This window comes from Pelophylax lessonae (genome assembly GCF_965119305.1).
Source record: "Pelophylax lessonae genome assembly, chromosome: 1".
NCBI lineage: Eukaryota > Metazoa > Chordata > Amphibia > Anura > Ranidae > Pelophylax > Pelophylax lessonae.
This window is the reverse complement of record NC_138768.1, coordinates 472,945,345-472,963,864: the sequence shown is the minus strand read 5'-3', so window position 1 is coordinate 472,963,864 and position 18,520 is coordinate 472,945,345. Positions and strand designations below refer to the sequence as shown.

Sequence of the window (18,520 nt, the reverse complement as noted above, 5' to 3'; positions counted from 1 at the left end):
GCATCTGTATCATCCCTTATACTTTCCTGAGCCTTATCTCGATGCAGTTTTGTGCCCATCTGCAGCAGCTCTCTCTGCTCACACATGTAGAAGCGGAGCTATTAACTCTGCTGCTGTTAATCAAATTTTAAGAGTAAAAAGCAGGGGGTCAGGCTGTGCTGAGCTGTCCATCTTGGAACACAGGCAGCATGGATCGGGAGAGAGCCCACAGATAGGAAGCAGTGAGTAGAGGGTGTGCTGGGAGGAGGAGGAGGAGGAGGAGCGGAGAGTGACCGCTTCCCGGATGTTTTCCCCATTTACCGGAGCCATCAGTAGCAGGGAAAAGGGAAAAACTATCCAGTCCTTTCCCCTCCTAGGCTGGAAGTCCAGTGAGGGCAAGCTGGCCCCCACTTGACTCTATGGCTTTGGAGGACCTGAGCAACGTCATACATTGCTTCCTCCCAAACAGCCTTAAAGGGCTCATTTTTTTTTTCATGATGAAAAAAAAAAAAAAAAGGAGAGTGTAAAAGGTAGAAAGAAAAATAAGGAAAAAATAAAAATAAAAAAATAAAACAATGTTAAGGGCCCCATCCTGCCGAGTTCCCACGCAGAAGCGAACATGCGCATGTCGCACCCACATATGTAAACGGTGTTCAAACCACACGTGAGGTATCGCCCCAATCGTTCGAGCAAGAGCAATAATTCTAGCCCTAGACCTCCGCTGTAACTGTAAACTGGTAACCTGTAGAAATTTTTAAAAGCGTTGCCTATGGAGATTTAAGTACCAATGTTTATCACCATTCCACGAGCTTGCACAATTTTTAAGCATGACATGTTGGGTATCTATTTAAATCGGCGTAACATTATCTTTCACATTATAGGAAAAAATTGGGCTAACTTTACAGTTTGCTTACTTTTTAATTCAAAAATAATTTTTGTTCAAAAAAAAAATTGCATTTGTAAGACCACTGCGCAAATACGGTGTGACAAGTGACGAAAGTATCGCAACAATCTCCATTTTATTCTCTAGGGTTTCTGCTAAAAAAAAAAAAATACTGATTTTAACCTGTAAACAACAAGTGTCCAAAATAGGCCTGGTCCCTAAGTGGTTTAAAACTATAAAAACACAAACTGAAGCTTTAGGCTCGGTTCACACTGGGGCGGCACAACTCCTTACTACTTCGGGGGCGACTTGTGCATTACCATGCACCACAACTTCGGAGCGACTTGCAGGGACTTCACATAATGGAAGTCTATGCAAGTCGTTCCGAGGTCGCCCCGAAGTAGTACAGGACCCTTTTTCTAAGTCGGAGTGACTTGTGTCGCTCCTATTAGAACGGCTCCTGTAGCAGTCAATGGACCGCGACTTGTCAGGCTGACAAGTCACCTGACAAGTCGCGCTAGTGTGGATCGAGACTCTATATCACTTTAACAGGACCAATATTGTTATATTGTATAGCTGTGTACTTACTGAAATCAAACAGAAGACCTAAGGCCTCATACACACTGAACGTTTTCACAGCTGCTGTTTTTGGTTTCAGGTATTTCTTTTTTCAGCAGCCAGTAAACTCCCCAGAATGTTATCCTGTGTGTCCATGCACACATAGGCTGTTAAAAGCATTTTTTGGTGAAGTGTTTTCAGGCTGGGAAAAAAAACCCAGTAGTAGTTGGTTTTGGAGTTTTTCAGCTGTAAAAACGCTCCAAGTCTGATAAAAGCTTAAAAACGCTGAAAAACGCAGCTACTCAGCATTTATCAGCGTTTTTGAGCCATAAGCTTTTGTGGGAGTATAGTTTTGCTTAAAAAAAAAAAAAAAAGCTACTGCAAAAATGCTGCAGCAACACTACTGGCATTTTTATCATGTCCAGTGTGCATGAAGCCTAAATGTTCCAACTTGCATTAATCAAAGTTTAAACAACCTCCCCCACACACAAAAAGAAGTTTAATGCATCCTTACTATGCGAAGGTAAATACCCACCACTCTACAGGAAGCCAGCTCACTGTCTAAAAACAACTTGCAGGAAACATTCTGAATGCCAATTCTCACCACTTTTCTAAAATTAAAATCAAACTACATCAATCAGTTTTTCTCCTTTAAAAAGAAACCTTGCATTACTGAAAATATGCCTATAGACATGCATGATCTGTAATGAATGCTCCTTGTTCATGCAATAGGCCAATTTAAGCAGAGGGGCTGAGGTCTCCAACTCAGGGCAAGTAATAATGAAAATAATTGGTCAGAATATTTCTCACTGACTAAAGACTCGTTTACACTTGCAACGCCCTCTGAAGAGGGATCTGTGGTGGATCGCTCTTTTGAGGAAGTTTGATAGGTGCATTTTAATTGCAATAAATCTTCCTGTTGCTGGTAATTACTAAAATTACATATAAAAGCTTTAACATACAATTCCAATAGTCATTTTTAATGGTGTTAAATCTGCAGCTTTCATAAAATAATATCTGGTGACCCTGCCATGGAGGTCCATGTTCCGGCATTTCCTGTTATAGGTGACAACACACTATCCTTGACTCCACCTGTGCTCCTGCACTGCCATGTGGTCACACAGACTTCTACTTAAGACTACAAGTGGCTGTTTCAGCACACATTACATGTAGGCAAAGCCCACTGTTGTCATTAGGATACCCTCCCCTTGGAAATGGCATGCAGCCAGTGCTGGGGTCTATGTAGACAGTAGTAATGCCAGTGCTGATATCTAAAAAGGATAAAAAAAAAATGCAGGCAATTTTTTTAGGATACATAGTTCTTTAGCAAACTGTCATTCTATACGTTGCTGGTGTTCTTCCCTTAAGTGATTCTCTTTCCTTTTTACAAGTGATATGCACTTCAAGCTCTCCACTTCAGCAATTGCACAGAGCAAACTGCACTGAAAAGCACCAAACAGGCTGCAGCTGACCCAGTCTCTCTATTCAGCACTCCTACTCTTCAACATGCACGCTCCACCACTCCTTCTGGCAGTTGTGTACGCTCTCCTTAAAAACTCTTTCCTTCACCCCTCTTCTCCACTCCACAGGTTACACACGTATATCTCCCTTCTATCCTCTCCCTATTACTACAATCACCAACTCCTACTAATTCTACACCGACATGCTGAGAAAACTTCCAGGAAGCTGGGGTTATGTCCTTTCATATAAATCAGGCTCCCATATTACCTCCCTCACTATTCTGCTTCTCCTAACATCTGGTGACATATCTCCAAACCCTGGACCTCCATCATTTAACTGTGCCCAACGCTCCTATCACCCTACACTCTCTGGCAGCAGCCACAATCCACAGAACTTAGTTTCCATTCCTCAGCTTCACAAAGCCAGATACCCCCTTCTCCTGCGCCCTCTGGAATGCCCACTCTGTAACAAACTTGCCTCCCTCCATGACTCTTTATCACAAACTCCTTTAACCACTTTACCACCGGAGGATTTTCCTGCTAAAAGACCAGGGGTTTTTTTGCGATTTTTTACTGCGTGACTTTTAACGGACAATCGCGCGGTCGTGCGACGCTGTACCCAAATTAATTTCACGTCCTTTTTTTCCCACAAACAGAGCTTTCTTTTGGTGGTATTTGATCACCTGTGCGATTTTTTGATCACGCGCTATAAACAAAAAAAAGAGCGTAATTTTTGCAAAAACAACAATATTTTTCACTTTTTTTTATATGAAATTCCCCCCCAAAAAAATGTAAAAATCAAAATTTTTTAAAATTTTCGGCCAATTTGTTTTACGCTACCTATGTTTGGTAAAAAAAAAAAAAAAAAAAAAAAAAAAAAAAAAAAAAATCGCAAAAAGCGTATTTTGATTGGTTTGCGCAAAAGTTATCGCGTTTACTAACAAAGGGAAAGATTTTTGTCATTTTTGGTGTTTTTTTTTTTAACGAGTAATGGCGGCGATCTGTGATTTTTTTTGCGGTACTGCGACATTGCGGCGGACAGATCGGACCCTTGACTGACATTTTTGACACTTTTGGGGGTACCAGTGACATTACTGCAGTAATCAGTGCTATATATATGCACTGTTACTGCAAAAATGACACTGGCAGGGAAGGGGTTAACAGTATTGGACAGGGAGGGGTTAAGGGTGTCCTAGGGGCGTGTTTCTAACTGTGCAGGGACAGGTCTACTAGTGTAAAAACAAAGATCAACAGTTCTACATAGTAGAACTGTCTTATTTTCACTTTTACACAGGGAGAACTGACAGGCGGCTTGTTTACATAAGCCGCTCTGTCTTTCTCCCGCTGTACCGGCAATCGTAGTGTGACCGGCGGACATCGGGTCCGCCAGTCACACTCCCGCACTCCTCCGTGAACGAGCCACTCCTCCGCGCCCGCCCGCTATTGGCTCTGGAAGGAGTGACAGGCGAGCGACGTAGACCTACGTCACTCTGCCTGGCCGGGGCCGACTGCCGCAGTAAATATACTGTGCGCAGTCGGCAAGCGGTTAACCTGATTCCCATTACCAAAACCTTTCAAGATTCCCACAATGCTTCTCCTGCTTCCCTCTACTATGGTGGCCTTCTCTGGACTTACTCCCCCAGACCCAGTGGCAGAGGCATAAATAGATTTCTCAGGGCCCCCGATGCAAGAAATCATGAAGCCCCCCCCCCCCCCCCCGAAAAAGCATATTGTTGACACTTTTTTTCCAATGTATAGCAAAGTAAAACATTTCTGTTTCTGGTTTCAACGGCGGCAATGGTGGTAATGGTGGGGAAGGGGGTGGGATCAGTGGCGGCAATGGTGGGGAGAGGCAAGGGATTAGTGGCGGCAATGGTGGGGAGAGGCAAGGGATTAGTGGCGGCAATGGTGGGGAGAGGCAAGGGATCAGTGGCGGCAATGGTAGGGAGAGGCAAGGGATCGGTGGCGGCAATGGTGGGGAGAGGGGTGGGATCAGTGGCGGCGGTGGTGGGGAAGGGGGTGGTATCAGTGGCGGCGGTGGTGGGATCAGTGGCCACGGTGGTGGGGAGGGGGGTATGATCAGAGGTGGTGAAGGGGGGGCGAGATTAGTGGCGGCGGTGGTGGGGAAGGAAGTGGTATCAGTGGCGGCGTGATGCGATCAGTGGCCACGGTGGTGGGGAGGGGGGTATGATCAGAGGTGGTGAAGGGGGTGAGATTAGTGGCGGCGCTGGTGAGGGGGTGGGATCAGTGGCGGTGGTGAGGGGGGTGGATGGTGGGGTGGGATCAATGGCGGCGGTGAGGGGGTGATGGCTGGAAGGGGGGTGGGATCAATGGCGGTGGTGAAGGGGCGCAATGGTGGAGAGGGATCAGTGGGGGCGATGGTGGGGGGGGTGGAGGAGGGGTGGGATTAGTGGTGGTATCATCCTGGTCAGCTGACTTTCTTTTAGCGTCCACCCCTGCCTCACTGCATCAGCCTTCTCTGTTATTGGAGACTGAGGAATCGGCAGGGCTGAGGGCGGTGCAGGCAGCAGAAGACTCCTCTTAGCAACCGGCCATTGTAGACACCCCCCTCGCACAGTGCGGTGCAACGATCGGGGAGGGCAGTTACAGTAGCCAGAACAGTCAGGCAGGCGGGCGGACGGGCCCCCTCACGCCGTGGTAAGAGAACGGGGGCTGGCGGGCGCCCCCTCAGTGGTGGAACTCCAGGGCCCAGTCGCAAGCGCACCCGCTGCGACCCTGATAGTACAGCTACTGCCTAGCGGACTAAGTAATGTGGAGTGGAAATCCTAGCCCCATGCAGCCCCTATCAGGTACTTCACCCATCTCCCTCTCTGACACTCTCCTCTTTTAGGGCACATTGTATTTGTCAGTTTTCTCTAATGTCTCTAAAAATTGCTAAAATCTACCACCCCTTCAACGTTCCTTGATGTCTTCTCTGCTTCACTTTAACATCCCTAATCCCTAGCTAATACTACTGCTACTTCTAAACTTCTCAATCTAACCTCCTTTCTTGACCTAAAGCAATGGATACAGGTTCCTACTCACTCAGATGTCAACACCCTTGACCTTGTATTCCATCTGTGCAATCAGTGCAACCTCTCCAATAATACTCTCCTACACTCCGATCACCTTATTTTTGCTTTGCTCTCTCCCTTTCTTCCACCTCCTCTCCCTTCAACCGCCTAACAGTTACCCGTAGAAACCTTTGCCACCTCAATCCTTCTCTACCGACTACCTCTATGACAAAATCTCACCCCTGTTCTGCCCCAACCTAGCCATATCGGTCTTCAACAGCTCATGGTTATCCTCCCCAGACAAGCTCGCCCACCTCACTACACACAGAATCAGGGCCTGCCCCCTAAAACCTTGGCAAATAGAGGACTTAAATCAAAATAAATCTGGCCTCCAAAAATACTATTCCAGCCTCCTCACTGCCAAGCCGACCCATTTGGTCACTTATTACCACCTTCTCATCCAGTTTCTGTCAACTCTTCTCAACCTTCAACTCTTCTTCGTCCTTCACTGCCACTTCGTCTTTCACTGCCACCCCCCACTAACCACCCAGGAGATCGGCAAGCACTAAAATTAGATTGATACAATTCTTGAGGAGATCTGCAACGCACAGGTGCCTCCCTCACTTAACACCCCATGTCCACAGGTACAATCATTACTTCCCTCATTCATCCCAGGTTCTATTGACCCCAATCCTTAAAAAGCCCTCACTGGACCCCACTAATCCTACCTATGCCCCCCATCTCCTTGTTCTGTTTTTCCTCCAAACTCGTTAAATGTTTGGTCTACTCTTGATCCCCTTCAGTCTGGATTTCGCCCTCAGCACACCACAGAAACTGCTCTCCTTAAACTCACAATCTGCGAATGGTTAAAACCAATAGACACTATTCTGTGTTCCTACTTCTGGATCTCTCTGCTGTCTTTGACACAGTGGACCACCCCCTCCTCAAAAAGAAAAAAAAATTCCACTTCTTTGGTTTCTGTGACTGTACTCTTCACTTGGCCTCATCCTACCTATGTGACAACACCCTCAGTGTCACTTACAATTCTATTCCCACTTCTCTTCCTTTCTCTGTCAGGGTTCCCCAAAGTTCTGTTCTTGGACCTCTCCTATCTATCCAAAACTGAGCTCTTAATATATTTTCTCTCCATGTGCCTCTTCCCCCAGATTTCTCTGTCAAAATCAACCGCTCATCTATTAACCAGTCACGCAAGCCAAAGTTCTAGATATAATCCTTAACTATCCTTTCAGCCCAACATCCATTCACTGCCCAACTCTTGCCCCCTCAATATCTCCAAGATACGCTCCTTCCAAACCAATAACACCACAAAGCTTCTAATTCACTCTCTTGTCATCTCCCGCCTTGACTACTGCAACTTCCTCCTCATTGGAGAAACCTATCTGGTCCCCACCAAGTTATTACCTTTTGTATCTCTTGACCCTCCCTTAGATTGTAAGCGCCAACGAGCAGGGCTCTCCGATTCCTACTGTATTAAATTGTATTGTAATTGTATTAAATTGTATTGTCTGCTAGGGATGCACTGAAATGAAAACTCTGGGCTGAAACAGAAACTGAAAATTCAGGATGCCCTTGGCCGGAAACCGAAAATGACTTTTTTCCTCCAAATAATTTTAAAATAGTTACAGCCTGTATATAGATGCTCCTGGCACTATATACCTGTCCCATAGCTGTATTATACAGGTATAGTGCCAGGGGTAGCTAAGTATAGGGAAACAATTATGTACATCATAACACATAACATGTTGTCACTCACTGTTCCCCACAGATAGCAGGTTGACTCTGGTTCTGCTCCTGTCCTTCCTATCCGCAGCGGCCATACAGTAGAAGATGGAGGGAGGAGGTGGGTTGAGGCAGAGAGTCAGTAATAGGCGCAGACGAGGAAGATCCTCCTCCACTTTGCATGCTGGGTCCTTTTCTCTGCCTCGCTTTCCTCTCGGGACCGTGACGCTACTGGCTGCTAGACGACAGGCGGCTGGCGATTCTAGCAACCAGTCTAGCAAAGGGCGGGCGAGGAGGTACAAACAGCGGGTCTCGGAAGCTGACCGCGGCTGGTCACGCACCATATAAGTTAAAGTGAAAGCAGCTGCTGCGGCGGCCATTCATTTTTGGCATATACGACCCGTTTTCAGCCAAAATGGGATAGGCCAGTTTTTGGACGAAAATTTTGGTTGCCGAAATTTTCGGTGCACCACTGTCTGCCCTTATGCTGTAGAGCGCTGCATATATTGTCGGTGCTATATAAATCCTGTATAATAATAATAGTAATAATATTTGGGTTTACATCTACTTTAGAAGGTCAGGCAAGAAGTTTATTAGACCCTTTTACCCGTATGAGTTTTTGCATATTTCTGCACGTGTCTATGAATCCCACCCTCACTCCCCATTTTAAGCATGTATCTATGCATCGTTCAAAGTAAGGGAGAAACATTCAGCATAGTCATTTAAAAATTGTACATAACACATTTTGTACATTTACCAATTATTTCAACAAGCTTGTTTAACAAGCAGAAATACACAAAAATTCTACGTCCTTTTTTCCCCCCTTTTTAAAGTACCCTAAGCTGCAGTGTACAGTAGTGAACCGTTTTTCCAACTTGAAATCAAGCAGTAAAATACATGTGCTTTACTGCAGAAAACAGTGTGAAAGACCTTATATAATAAAAATTGTACATGTATGTATGTTTTCTTCCTGATGCAAAATGATCCCACTGGAACTGATGCAGGAATCATTGGCCCTGAAAGGGACTTCCATACTGTCGGCCAAGTCTGAGTGGGATAAATCACAGGTTCAGGCAACTGAAAATCTCAGCCCAGTTTTAGTGCTAGAGCAGTGACATTGTGGTTTTAGTCCTATAATAATAAATTACTAATAGCAAGAAAATGCAAAGCTAAAATGAGCAGAACACACAGGGCCTTTTAGCATTCAATCATTTAAAATACTGTCCAGGAATAAAAAGGAAAATCTGATTAGTGGAGATGAGTCAGCAAAGACAGTTCTTATTTCAGACAAACTGATCAGTCCCACAGTTTTAGTATTTCCTGTCCAGCACAAAATGAGATACACACATTTAACTGAGTAACTATTACAGTTCTTGCTTGAGCAGTGACATGGCAGAGCTCAGTGACATCTATTTGCATAACAGTCAACAATGACGTGTTTTCAGAACGATTCAACAATATACAGAATAAAACTGTTCATTAAACCTGATGAATTGAGATTCTAGTTTCATAAAAAAAAAAAAAAACACATTCACTACCACTTTGTATGTCAGGTTTAAAAGGGCTTGTACTAAACAGATCTCAGAATGGTATTCATGCAGATCTACCATACTAGCCTCACGAAGAAAGCAGCCCACTGCAAGTGTCTATACAAAAAAGAGACTTTTTTTTCTGTCAGTCATAGACAAACACACCTCCAGTTTACCCCTTCTGTGCCCACCCAGCACACAGTCACACCCTACTCCCTCCCCCCTTTACAGGAAGTGAGAGAGAAAAACCCACACAGAGAAGCATTATCAGGGGAGGAGAAGGGAAGCAGAGTGATATAAACAAGGATCTAGTCACGCAATACCTTGCTGCTAGACAGAATGACAATGTGACAGCATACAGTTACAACGCAACACAAAAATGCCACAACGTTGACAACAGCTGAACTAGTGCTCTCCTTTTTAAACATCAAGGATACATACGTGTAAAAGTCAATAGTGTTGTAGACAACAGGCTAAAAAAAAAAAAAGAAGGTAGCAAGCCAGAATTTAGCAGCTGGACTTGTATAGGCCGTGGCTCTGTGCAAAAAATTGACAAATCTAGCCGTAGACTGTACTGTACTGTATGCACAGAATGAATAAAAAATGTACAACTTGAGCACTGCACACAAAACATTGATGGGAAAAGCACAGATTTAATGCGTCGTCCTCTATGGGATTACTGAAAACAATTTCACTTTTTGTCTACTCAATTACATTTATTTTTTCAAACGGGTACCCACAGCCAATTCCAATTCGAACCTTCATACACATAAAATTAAAAACATGTATTTATTGGGTTGATTCCTTTGTTATACAAAGCATCAGAAATACAAAACAGACATTCTCCTCCTCCAGTATTTCAACTAATAAATAACACAATTTATTTGGTAGAACACTAGGAGTGCCAACTGGAAAAAAATTACTGAATAAATGGTAGAAAGGGCCTACCAAAAGTTTTTGATGTCAATGTAAAAAGGATCATCACTATCAATAATCGCTTTTTGTTTTCGTTTAAATAGTCATTAACACATGGACTTTTTTTTTACAGTTGTCAATTATTGATTTTGTCTGTTTTTGTGATTCACATTGTGTGCAAGGATTTGTATACACGCAGTTATTGCATATGGTCATTTGTGTTCACATTGTATTCAAGCTAGCGCCTCAACATATAGAACATTAAAAGTACTGAATTACGTTTTTTAGAAGTCCTATATTTCCCTGTAGTTAGTTTAACATTATAGAGACTGGATAACTACAAATCCCAGATTGCATGTACAGTACATCTTATGGATTATCAGATAGATATATAAAACCTCAAGAATGATGGAGATATATATATATATATATATATTATATATATACACACACACACATACATACATACATACATACATACTTATATTTATTTTAACACATTCTTGAGGTATTCGAATGTATAACAGGTAATTTTTGAAGATTGGATTTAGCGAAGTGAAAATCTTGATGCAGAACCTCATTAACATTTTCTGTTGTTTAATTTTAAAGTTAGTTTGTCTAAACAGCTTGGAAGACTGATTTTTCTGATATACATCTAAATATAAGATATATCTAAAAAAAAAAAGAAGAATCTAAAGAGCTGAACTGTCCACACACATTTTCTACTAAACAATTCTCCAGCCCACCTTCAGGCATCAATGAGAATGTCAGTACTGAATATATACTGGTCATTCCTACCCAAGAATGTCAGACTAAGGAGCCGGCCACAAGTCTGGGCAGCACTCTCTGAATGGAAACGGACTCATCAATAAACAGCTTTTCTCTTTAACCCACCACAGTCTAAGAATGCCCACAGACACAAGAGTGTACTCAGATAAGCAGGCATGATCCGCTTTCTGCTGGAATTTTGGTCTAGGATTGTGCAAAAAGACAGTAATGCTGATCTTGGCTGACTATGCATGTAGATATCAGCGGAGAGAAAGCCAAGAAGAGTGGCTGACTACAAGACCCATCACACAGTGTTTTTTAGTAACTTTAGCTAGCTGCAATCATGTGTTTGTGCAGTACGCCATGCATGCTGCCTTATGCACTGACCCTGCATTCTGCTCACAATAGAAAAACGCAGTAAACACAGCACTCATGCTGCACTGTTTAAGAACAAGTTTGACGACAGCCGGCAGTTATTTTAAAAGTAAAGCTACCCTTTCGTGCCGGTTCACACTAGTGCGGCTGCAGCGATCGCATGTAATGTCGGAGCGCACTGCTCCTTCATTACATGCAATCGGATGTGTGGATGCAAATTCAGCCATACACTTTCTATGGCTGAATTCACACTGTATCCACACCAAACACGCACATGACCCTTTTTTCCAGCCTCATCAGGATCGGATCGCACAGTGGTTCACACTTGTGCGATCCGATCCTGTGCGAACTGTAAGATCGCACTGCGATATGCGATCAAACTGGGGGTGTCGTTAAGATTACATTGACACCCCCAGCGTATCGCATATGGCAGTGTGAACTGCCAAGGATGCGTTTGCGATGCGGGAACAGGCTGCGAATTCACAGCCTTCCCGCATCGCATAAGTGTGAACCGAGCCTTAAGAAGAAAACATCTGAATCTGTTAACGATTCAACATTGTAAAAACGCAAATCAATTATAAAATAAACAAACAAATAAAAAAAAAAAAAAACACAACACACACACACCACAAATTGCTATTGCAAATATGCGATCAAACATTTGGCAAAGTTTAATAAACATGTATTGTTTTTAAGTCACCAACCTGCTTGAACTGTTCTTCATATGTCCAGTCCCCATGGTCTTGAACTTGAGGGTGTGCATTATGGGGCAGACCTGGGCGCTCTGCTCCCATCGAGGAGCGCTGTGCTGGTAAGGCTTGTTGGGCAGGGTGTTTTGTGGGAAGAGCTACATCTTTAGATCTGCCAGCCTCACCTACATCTACACCCTCTTCCATGTCTTCATAATCTTCCTCATCCTCAAAATCATCTTCATCCCATTTCCCCTTCCTAAAGGAAAAAAATAAAGTTATATTAATGAAATCCAGGAGTAATACACAACCTGCAGTCCAGCTTTTCATTAAAAAGTGTTGCTAAACCCAGCATTCACTATATCTGGTCTCCCACCATACACCGAACATGGAAATGCAATTATTTAGTAAATTAAACTGCTAAACACCTTTTCTCATTAGCAGAATATAACAGTCTTGTGACTTCTATTAGCGTACTGGTTAAAGCTTGTAGGAGGAATTTTCATTCCTCTCTGACTGTCCTCTAAGGCAGCATGACCCCTGAATCCCCCCCCCCCCCCATCAGACTGTCTGGACAGTGCTGATCCCATGCACCCTTCCAAAAAAAGAAAAAACAAACACTCGCAATACACACCAATCTGAACATGTGCAGAGTGCCCTCAAGGCTCTGTACTATCAGGAGATAGATTAGGGACAGTGGAAGGGGAGGATCAGAGAAGATAGGACCAAACAGCCTTTTTACACGTTGATCAGGATTAACCCCTTAGGTTCCACAGTGAGTATAACAAGCATGCTTTACTGCATATAAAGACAGATTGTACTGTTGTGGTTTTAATAGCACTTTCAATAAAAAAAAAAAAAATGCATGTTTGAAGAATTAACATTATAATTACCAGCAAAAAAAAAAGGTAGTGAATTATATTTTTTTTTTATGCTCATCAACAACTGAAAGAACTATTAAAGATTGAAGTGCTAGAAGGCTCCCTGAGGCACTGTAAAAAAACACAAAAAAAAAAAAAAATCCCTAGCTACTTCTAATCTTACAGTATCATGGTCTGCAATGATTAATGAAGTTACATAAGAGCAATAAACATGACACTGATCCAGTAGAGCTACAAAAATCCCTGTGTACACAGTAACTTGGCACAAACTGTGTGAACAGAGAGCTGCAACTTCAAAAACTTCCTATCTGTCTGAGGTTTCTAACCGCCTTTGACCAGCTGCCAACATTCTCAGGCTTGCTGGCAGCTTCTGGCACGCACTGCTTCACCAGGTCATATACAGGGCACCAAGCATTGCCACAACGCTACCTAACGGTTCAGCACATTGGACACCAGTGAAGATATTTGTGATACAAATACACGTAATGATTTAAACTAACAACTACTGTATACCCTTAATACCATTATGTATAGGTCACCATTATACACGCAGACATATCAGTCATTCCCTTCAATCCTTATCAAAGTAAAAGCCAGGTCAGGGGCCCAACAAGGCAGCTAGGAGTTTGACATTTTTGCTCAGCAGAGCCGATGTCCTAACTAAACACGGTAACTTTATAGCGTTTTATTTTGTGGGGGGGAAACTTTTATGTACCCCCATTTCCTCTCAACATACAAAAAGCTGTGAAAAGCATTGTTTGTTCATTGGCTTTTGGCTCTATGGTGTGTGTTCATCTGTATGACTGTGGCTAGTTTATCAGATGGTAAACAAGTTCCTGGAAAGAACGATAAAATGTTTTCATTTTCTCTATATAGTGCTTAGGAAATAGCATCAGCAATATAAAGAAAAAAAAAGAAGAAGGTCTAAAAACAAAAATATAGTGATAAATGAACTACAGACTGTTAAAATCATGGCAGGGGGGTAAAATATGCAAGAAAAATGGATGCCTCTTGCACATGGTACTGATGTTTGAGCTTCTGGGACACAAGTTTGGAAGTTTGTTGCGCATTTGTGTGCACAGTTCTTTCCTAGGGAAAACTCATATTTATGCGCGTAGCGCGCACAAAAAATACTGACCGGGAATGCAGATTTTCCTATAGGAATACTTGGAGCTTGTTTCGTAAATAATGGGCTACATTTTAGCTCCGTAAAAAACATTGTACTGAGCTTTTTCAGGCTGCAGTGTGCAAGAGGCCTTAAAGTTACTGTGTAGCACAGCTCCTGGCCTCATGTTGAATATCGTCTGAAACCAGCCATTACAGTAGAAACTGGCTGTCGGCTCGTGTGTACAGCTGCTTGTGTGACAGAACCTGATCTCACAACCGGCTTCTATTGAATAGGCATGTTTGAAAACAAGCAGCCGACCAGCAGCCTAAAGCCCAGCACACACGCAACGATTATCGGCCGACCGATCGTCCGACTTTTGTCCAAGTTGTGTTTTGTTGGTTGGAATGTGCCTAGACTGCACACAAATTTTCTCGCCCAACAAAATTCTACTTCAGAAGTGATGTCATGTGTTGGGTTGCTTTCTTTGTGTTTTTTTTCTTCATTGAGCATGCCCAGACTTGCTCATCAGATTTTTCCCTGTCGAAATCTGTACTGACTGCACGAAAATCGGCCGTTGTGTTGACGGCCAACAAAAATTTTATAGTCTGCACACCAGATTTTTTTCGGCCAAAAAGTCGGAGTCGGTTGTCGAAAGCATCATACTAACAAGCCGAAAATCGGCAGATCGGACGTTGGCCGAAAATTCCCGGCCAATAATCGATGCGTGTGTACGAGGCATTACAGTGCTTGCAGCCAATGGCTGTGAGTGCAGACCACTGTGTTCTGGTGGAGGGGGGTTAGAAATCGCTATACTAACATTGCTTGTGTTAGTACAGCGATTTGTCAGTTTTTCTTTCGTTCAGCCCATTGGGTTGAACTAAAACAAAAATTCAGGCTAGTCAAATAGAAGCCCCCCTTCCCTATACTGGCTGCTGTGATTCCTTGTGCTGAGCCTTAGTCACTACAAGACACAATATTGATTTAGGGGTTCAGCAGGGGATATGCTATGCTACACACTCATAAATGTGGCAAAGCATCAGCGCTGGGTGCTTTGCCACACAGCAAAGTATATCAAACAAGCTGTCGGACAGATAGGAATAATGCTACTTTCTGTTGAGGTTAGTTCTTTTTCCATTGTTTACCCCCACCCCTCCCCCTTGACAGGGTTACTTTAAATAGGAAGCATAGGCTTAAAATATAAGTCCTATTAAAAATGTGGCCCCGCCAGCTTTCAATGCCTCCGTTATCAGCGCCTCCTGCTCACGGACACAGGGAAGCCACTACTTCTGGATCATGTGACTAAACCAGAGCAGATTAAAGGAAAAAGGTGTTTAAACTATACGGGTGAATTGAAAATCCATCCAAATCAGTTAGGACTGCAAGGTCTACCAAGCTGAGGCGGCAGGTCGGTCCTAATTTTTCTTTAGAACTTAGAAGATTCTAAAATTCGCCTAAACTGCTAAGCAAAAGAGTAGGTTGCTCTACATTACGTACTGGGAAAACAAATTTGACATATTAAATAAACAGACTGGGAAATAATACAATCATTCTGTAGCAAAGAAGAGCCGCATTCTTAAGCAGGATACACACTATACAACTTTTGTTGTCAGATTTCCTTTAGATTTACCTTCAACAATGTAGTGTAAGGGCCTGACTGATTGCATACAAATTGAAAGTGTTTCGATTTGACCTCATATTATTTGGTTTTGGTAAATCTAAAGGAAAAAATCCAAAAGACAATTGTATTGTGTGTATGGCCCATTAGTAAGCGCTTTGCTTTGCCTAAGGTTTCCAGGTGTTTCTAAAGTGTGTGTAAAGGCAAAACTTTTGTTTTTAATAGGGATCGCCCAAAATGAAAATTCTGGGCCGAAAACAGAAACCGAAAATTCAGGATGCCCTTGGCCGAAAACCAAAAATTACTTTTTTTCCCCCAAATAATTTTAAAATAGTTACAGCCTGTATATAGATGCTCCTGGCACTATATACCTGTCCCATAGCTGTATTATACAGGTATAGTGCCCGGGGGTAGCTAAGTATAGGGAAACAATGATGTACATCATAACACATAACATGTTGTCACTCACTATTCCCCACAGATAGCAGGTTGACTCTGGTTCTACTCCTGTCCTTCCTATCCACAGCGGCCATACAGTAGAAGATGGAGGGAGGAGGTGGGTGGAGCCAGAGAGTCAGTAAAGAGGGGGGGGGGGCAAAGAAGATCCTCCTCCGCTCTGCATGCTGGGTCCTCTTCTCAGCCTCGCTTTTCCCTCGGGACCGTGATGTCACTGGTTGCTAGACGCCAGGCAGCTGTCAATTCTAGCAACCAGTCTAGCACAGAGCGGGCGAGGAGGTACAAATGGCAGGGTTTGGGACCCGGCCACGGCCCGTCACGCACCATACAAGTTAAAGTGAAAGCCGCTGCTGCAGCGGCCATTCATTTTCAGCATATATGACCATAGGCCCATTTTCGCCCTAAAATTTTGGTTGCCGAAATTTCGGTGCACCACTAGTTTTTAGTTCTGGATAGCGTATGGAAGGGTTAAACCCTTTTATTACCATTATTTGCCCCTTTGTCTGAATAACCATTGTTACCGGGACAGGAAGTGAGGGGAAAGTCAACATGTTCTAATTGTCACCCAAGCAAGAGGTGAGGGGAAAATATTGGTGAGGAAACCGGTCCTGGTTACAACTGTGCAAGTCCCGGTTCACATATATGCGATGACAGACGTGGCATGTGATTCGGTGCGCACTGCATGGCAAATCACATGTAATGTCTGTGTGATGCAAATTCAGCCATACAGATTGTATGTCTGAATTTGCATCACATCCAGACACAGAACTTGCACACGACCCTTTTTTGGGTCCGCACCAGAATTGGATCACATGGCTGTTCACACCTATGTGATCCGATTCATGTTCAAACTGACAGGTCACACTGCGATATGCGATCTGATCTGGGGGTGTCGTTAACTTTGTATTGACACCCCCAGCGATTCCCATATGGCAGTGTGAACTGCTTGAGAGTTGAATGCGATGCAGGAAGAATTCTATTGACTTCAGATAAGATTTCCTCCCAGTTCCTGTTGTTGACAGGAAGAGAAAAAATCTCCCCAACAGGCCACAGACAGCAAAAAATGTATTCTAATTCAAAATATAAAAAAGTTTTGCCTTCACATATACCTTTTACACTATGTTTCTTATTCTAGTAGGTAATGATACAGACTCTCTAGGAAAAAAGTAAAAAATGTAAACAAAGTACAACAGAGAGGATAAAAGGCAAGCAGAGACATATAAAAAAGGTATATGGCCTCACAAACCAATGCCAATACTTCAACAGGAAGGTGCATCTCCTTCCATTAAACACTCACAGTTCCTCATCCTCTGATCCCATCTCCTGGTAATGTTCACTTTCACCATCCCTTTCTCGCTCATCCTCAGATGGCATGCTCTCCCCTTCATCCTCTTCTTCCTCCTCTTCCTCTTCTGAGGCAGCAGGGCTTGGCTGTTGGCTGAGTCCAGCAGCAGCAGCCCTCATAGCGGCTAATGCTGCGGCCTGTGCTCGCTGTATTTTCAAGGCCTCTGGTTCTGTGTCGTCAGTGCCATTTGCAGGATAACCCCCATCAGAGGGAGTTCCCACTGAATCCTGTTGAAGCTGTCTTGCCGCCATCTCCTGCTGCAACCGCGCCCGCTGCTGGCGCTGTAGCGTTTCCATCACCGCCTGCAGCTTCATGGCGCGGTGAGGCGGGCGAGGAGGGCCACGTACTGCCTCCTCCACCTTCTGAGGAAATTAAAACTTGCTGACAGAGACCTGTGGGGTTCAACAATCCAATATTCCAAGCAGCCAGGCAGAAGGGAGGACTCAGCTTGGGTAGAGTGCTGCTCTCCTCATGCTTTATTATCTGCTCTTCTTCCAACAACTACCAGAATGGATGTCCTACTTCAAAGATGGCCAATACCAGGACCCTGCAAAAGAGACAAAAATAATTGTTAGAAACAGATTGCCACAAGAACTGCAACAAAATCAGCTTAATGCTAATGGAAAAGAACCCAGCATGATCTAAAAATGGAAGCTGAAATTGCTGAATTGCTTTTGAGAGTCTAAAAACATTTCATAAGCCCATGCCTGCAATAGATCAGTGACTCACAACCAATAAAGGAAAATGTACAAATGACAGCCCTGGAGCATGAAACTTTAAAGCGGTATCAAACCCAAAAATTTAAAGTTTTGCAGCTTATCAATCATTAGATGTGGTCGCTGCATTTGTTTTTTTTTCCCCCTCTGTTTTTACCTGGCTATCTGGCCAGTAAGGCTACATTCACACCTGAGCGTAGTGTTTTTCGCGCGTTTTTTAACCGCGATTTTTACCGCGATTTACAGGCGTTTTTTGATTGAATAGATACCAATGGAAAACGCCTGTAATCTGCTCAAAAAGAAGCTCATGTACTTTTTTGAGCGTTGGGCGTTTTGTAAACAGCGTCAAAACGCTCAGATGTGAACAGGGGCCATTGAAATGAATAGGATTTGTCTTGTTGGGCGTTTTGAGAGCTGATCCTAGAGCAGAAAACTCCCCAAAAACGCCTAGATGTGAACGGAGCCTAACACATCCGCTGAGAAAAACAA

The 18,520-nt window shown here is 43.5% G+C and overlaps 1 protein-coding gene across 1 annotated transcript in view; it reads right to left on the bottom strand.

Annotated features, from left to right (window-relative positions):
• The window catches only part of ARID3A (AT-rich interaction domain 3A), a 196,937-nt gene extending 179,129 nt beyond the window's left edge, over positions 1-17,808 (bottom strand). The window contains exons 1-2 of the mRNA XM_082259034.1: positions 17,268-17,808; positions 11,926-12,169 (exon numbers count right to left, since the gene is read on the bottom strand). Of these exons, the coding sequence (XP_082115160.1) occupies positions 11,926-12,169; positions 17,268-17,629 (606 nt within the window). The 5' untranslated portion in view covers positions 17,630-17,808. The remainder of the gene's footprint in view (positions 1-11,925; positions 12,170-17,267) is intronic.
• Between the last annotated feature and the right edge of the window lie 712 nt (positions 17,809-18,520).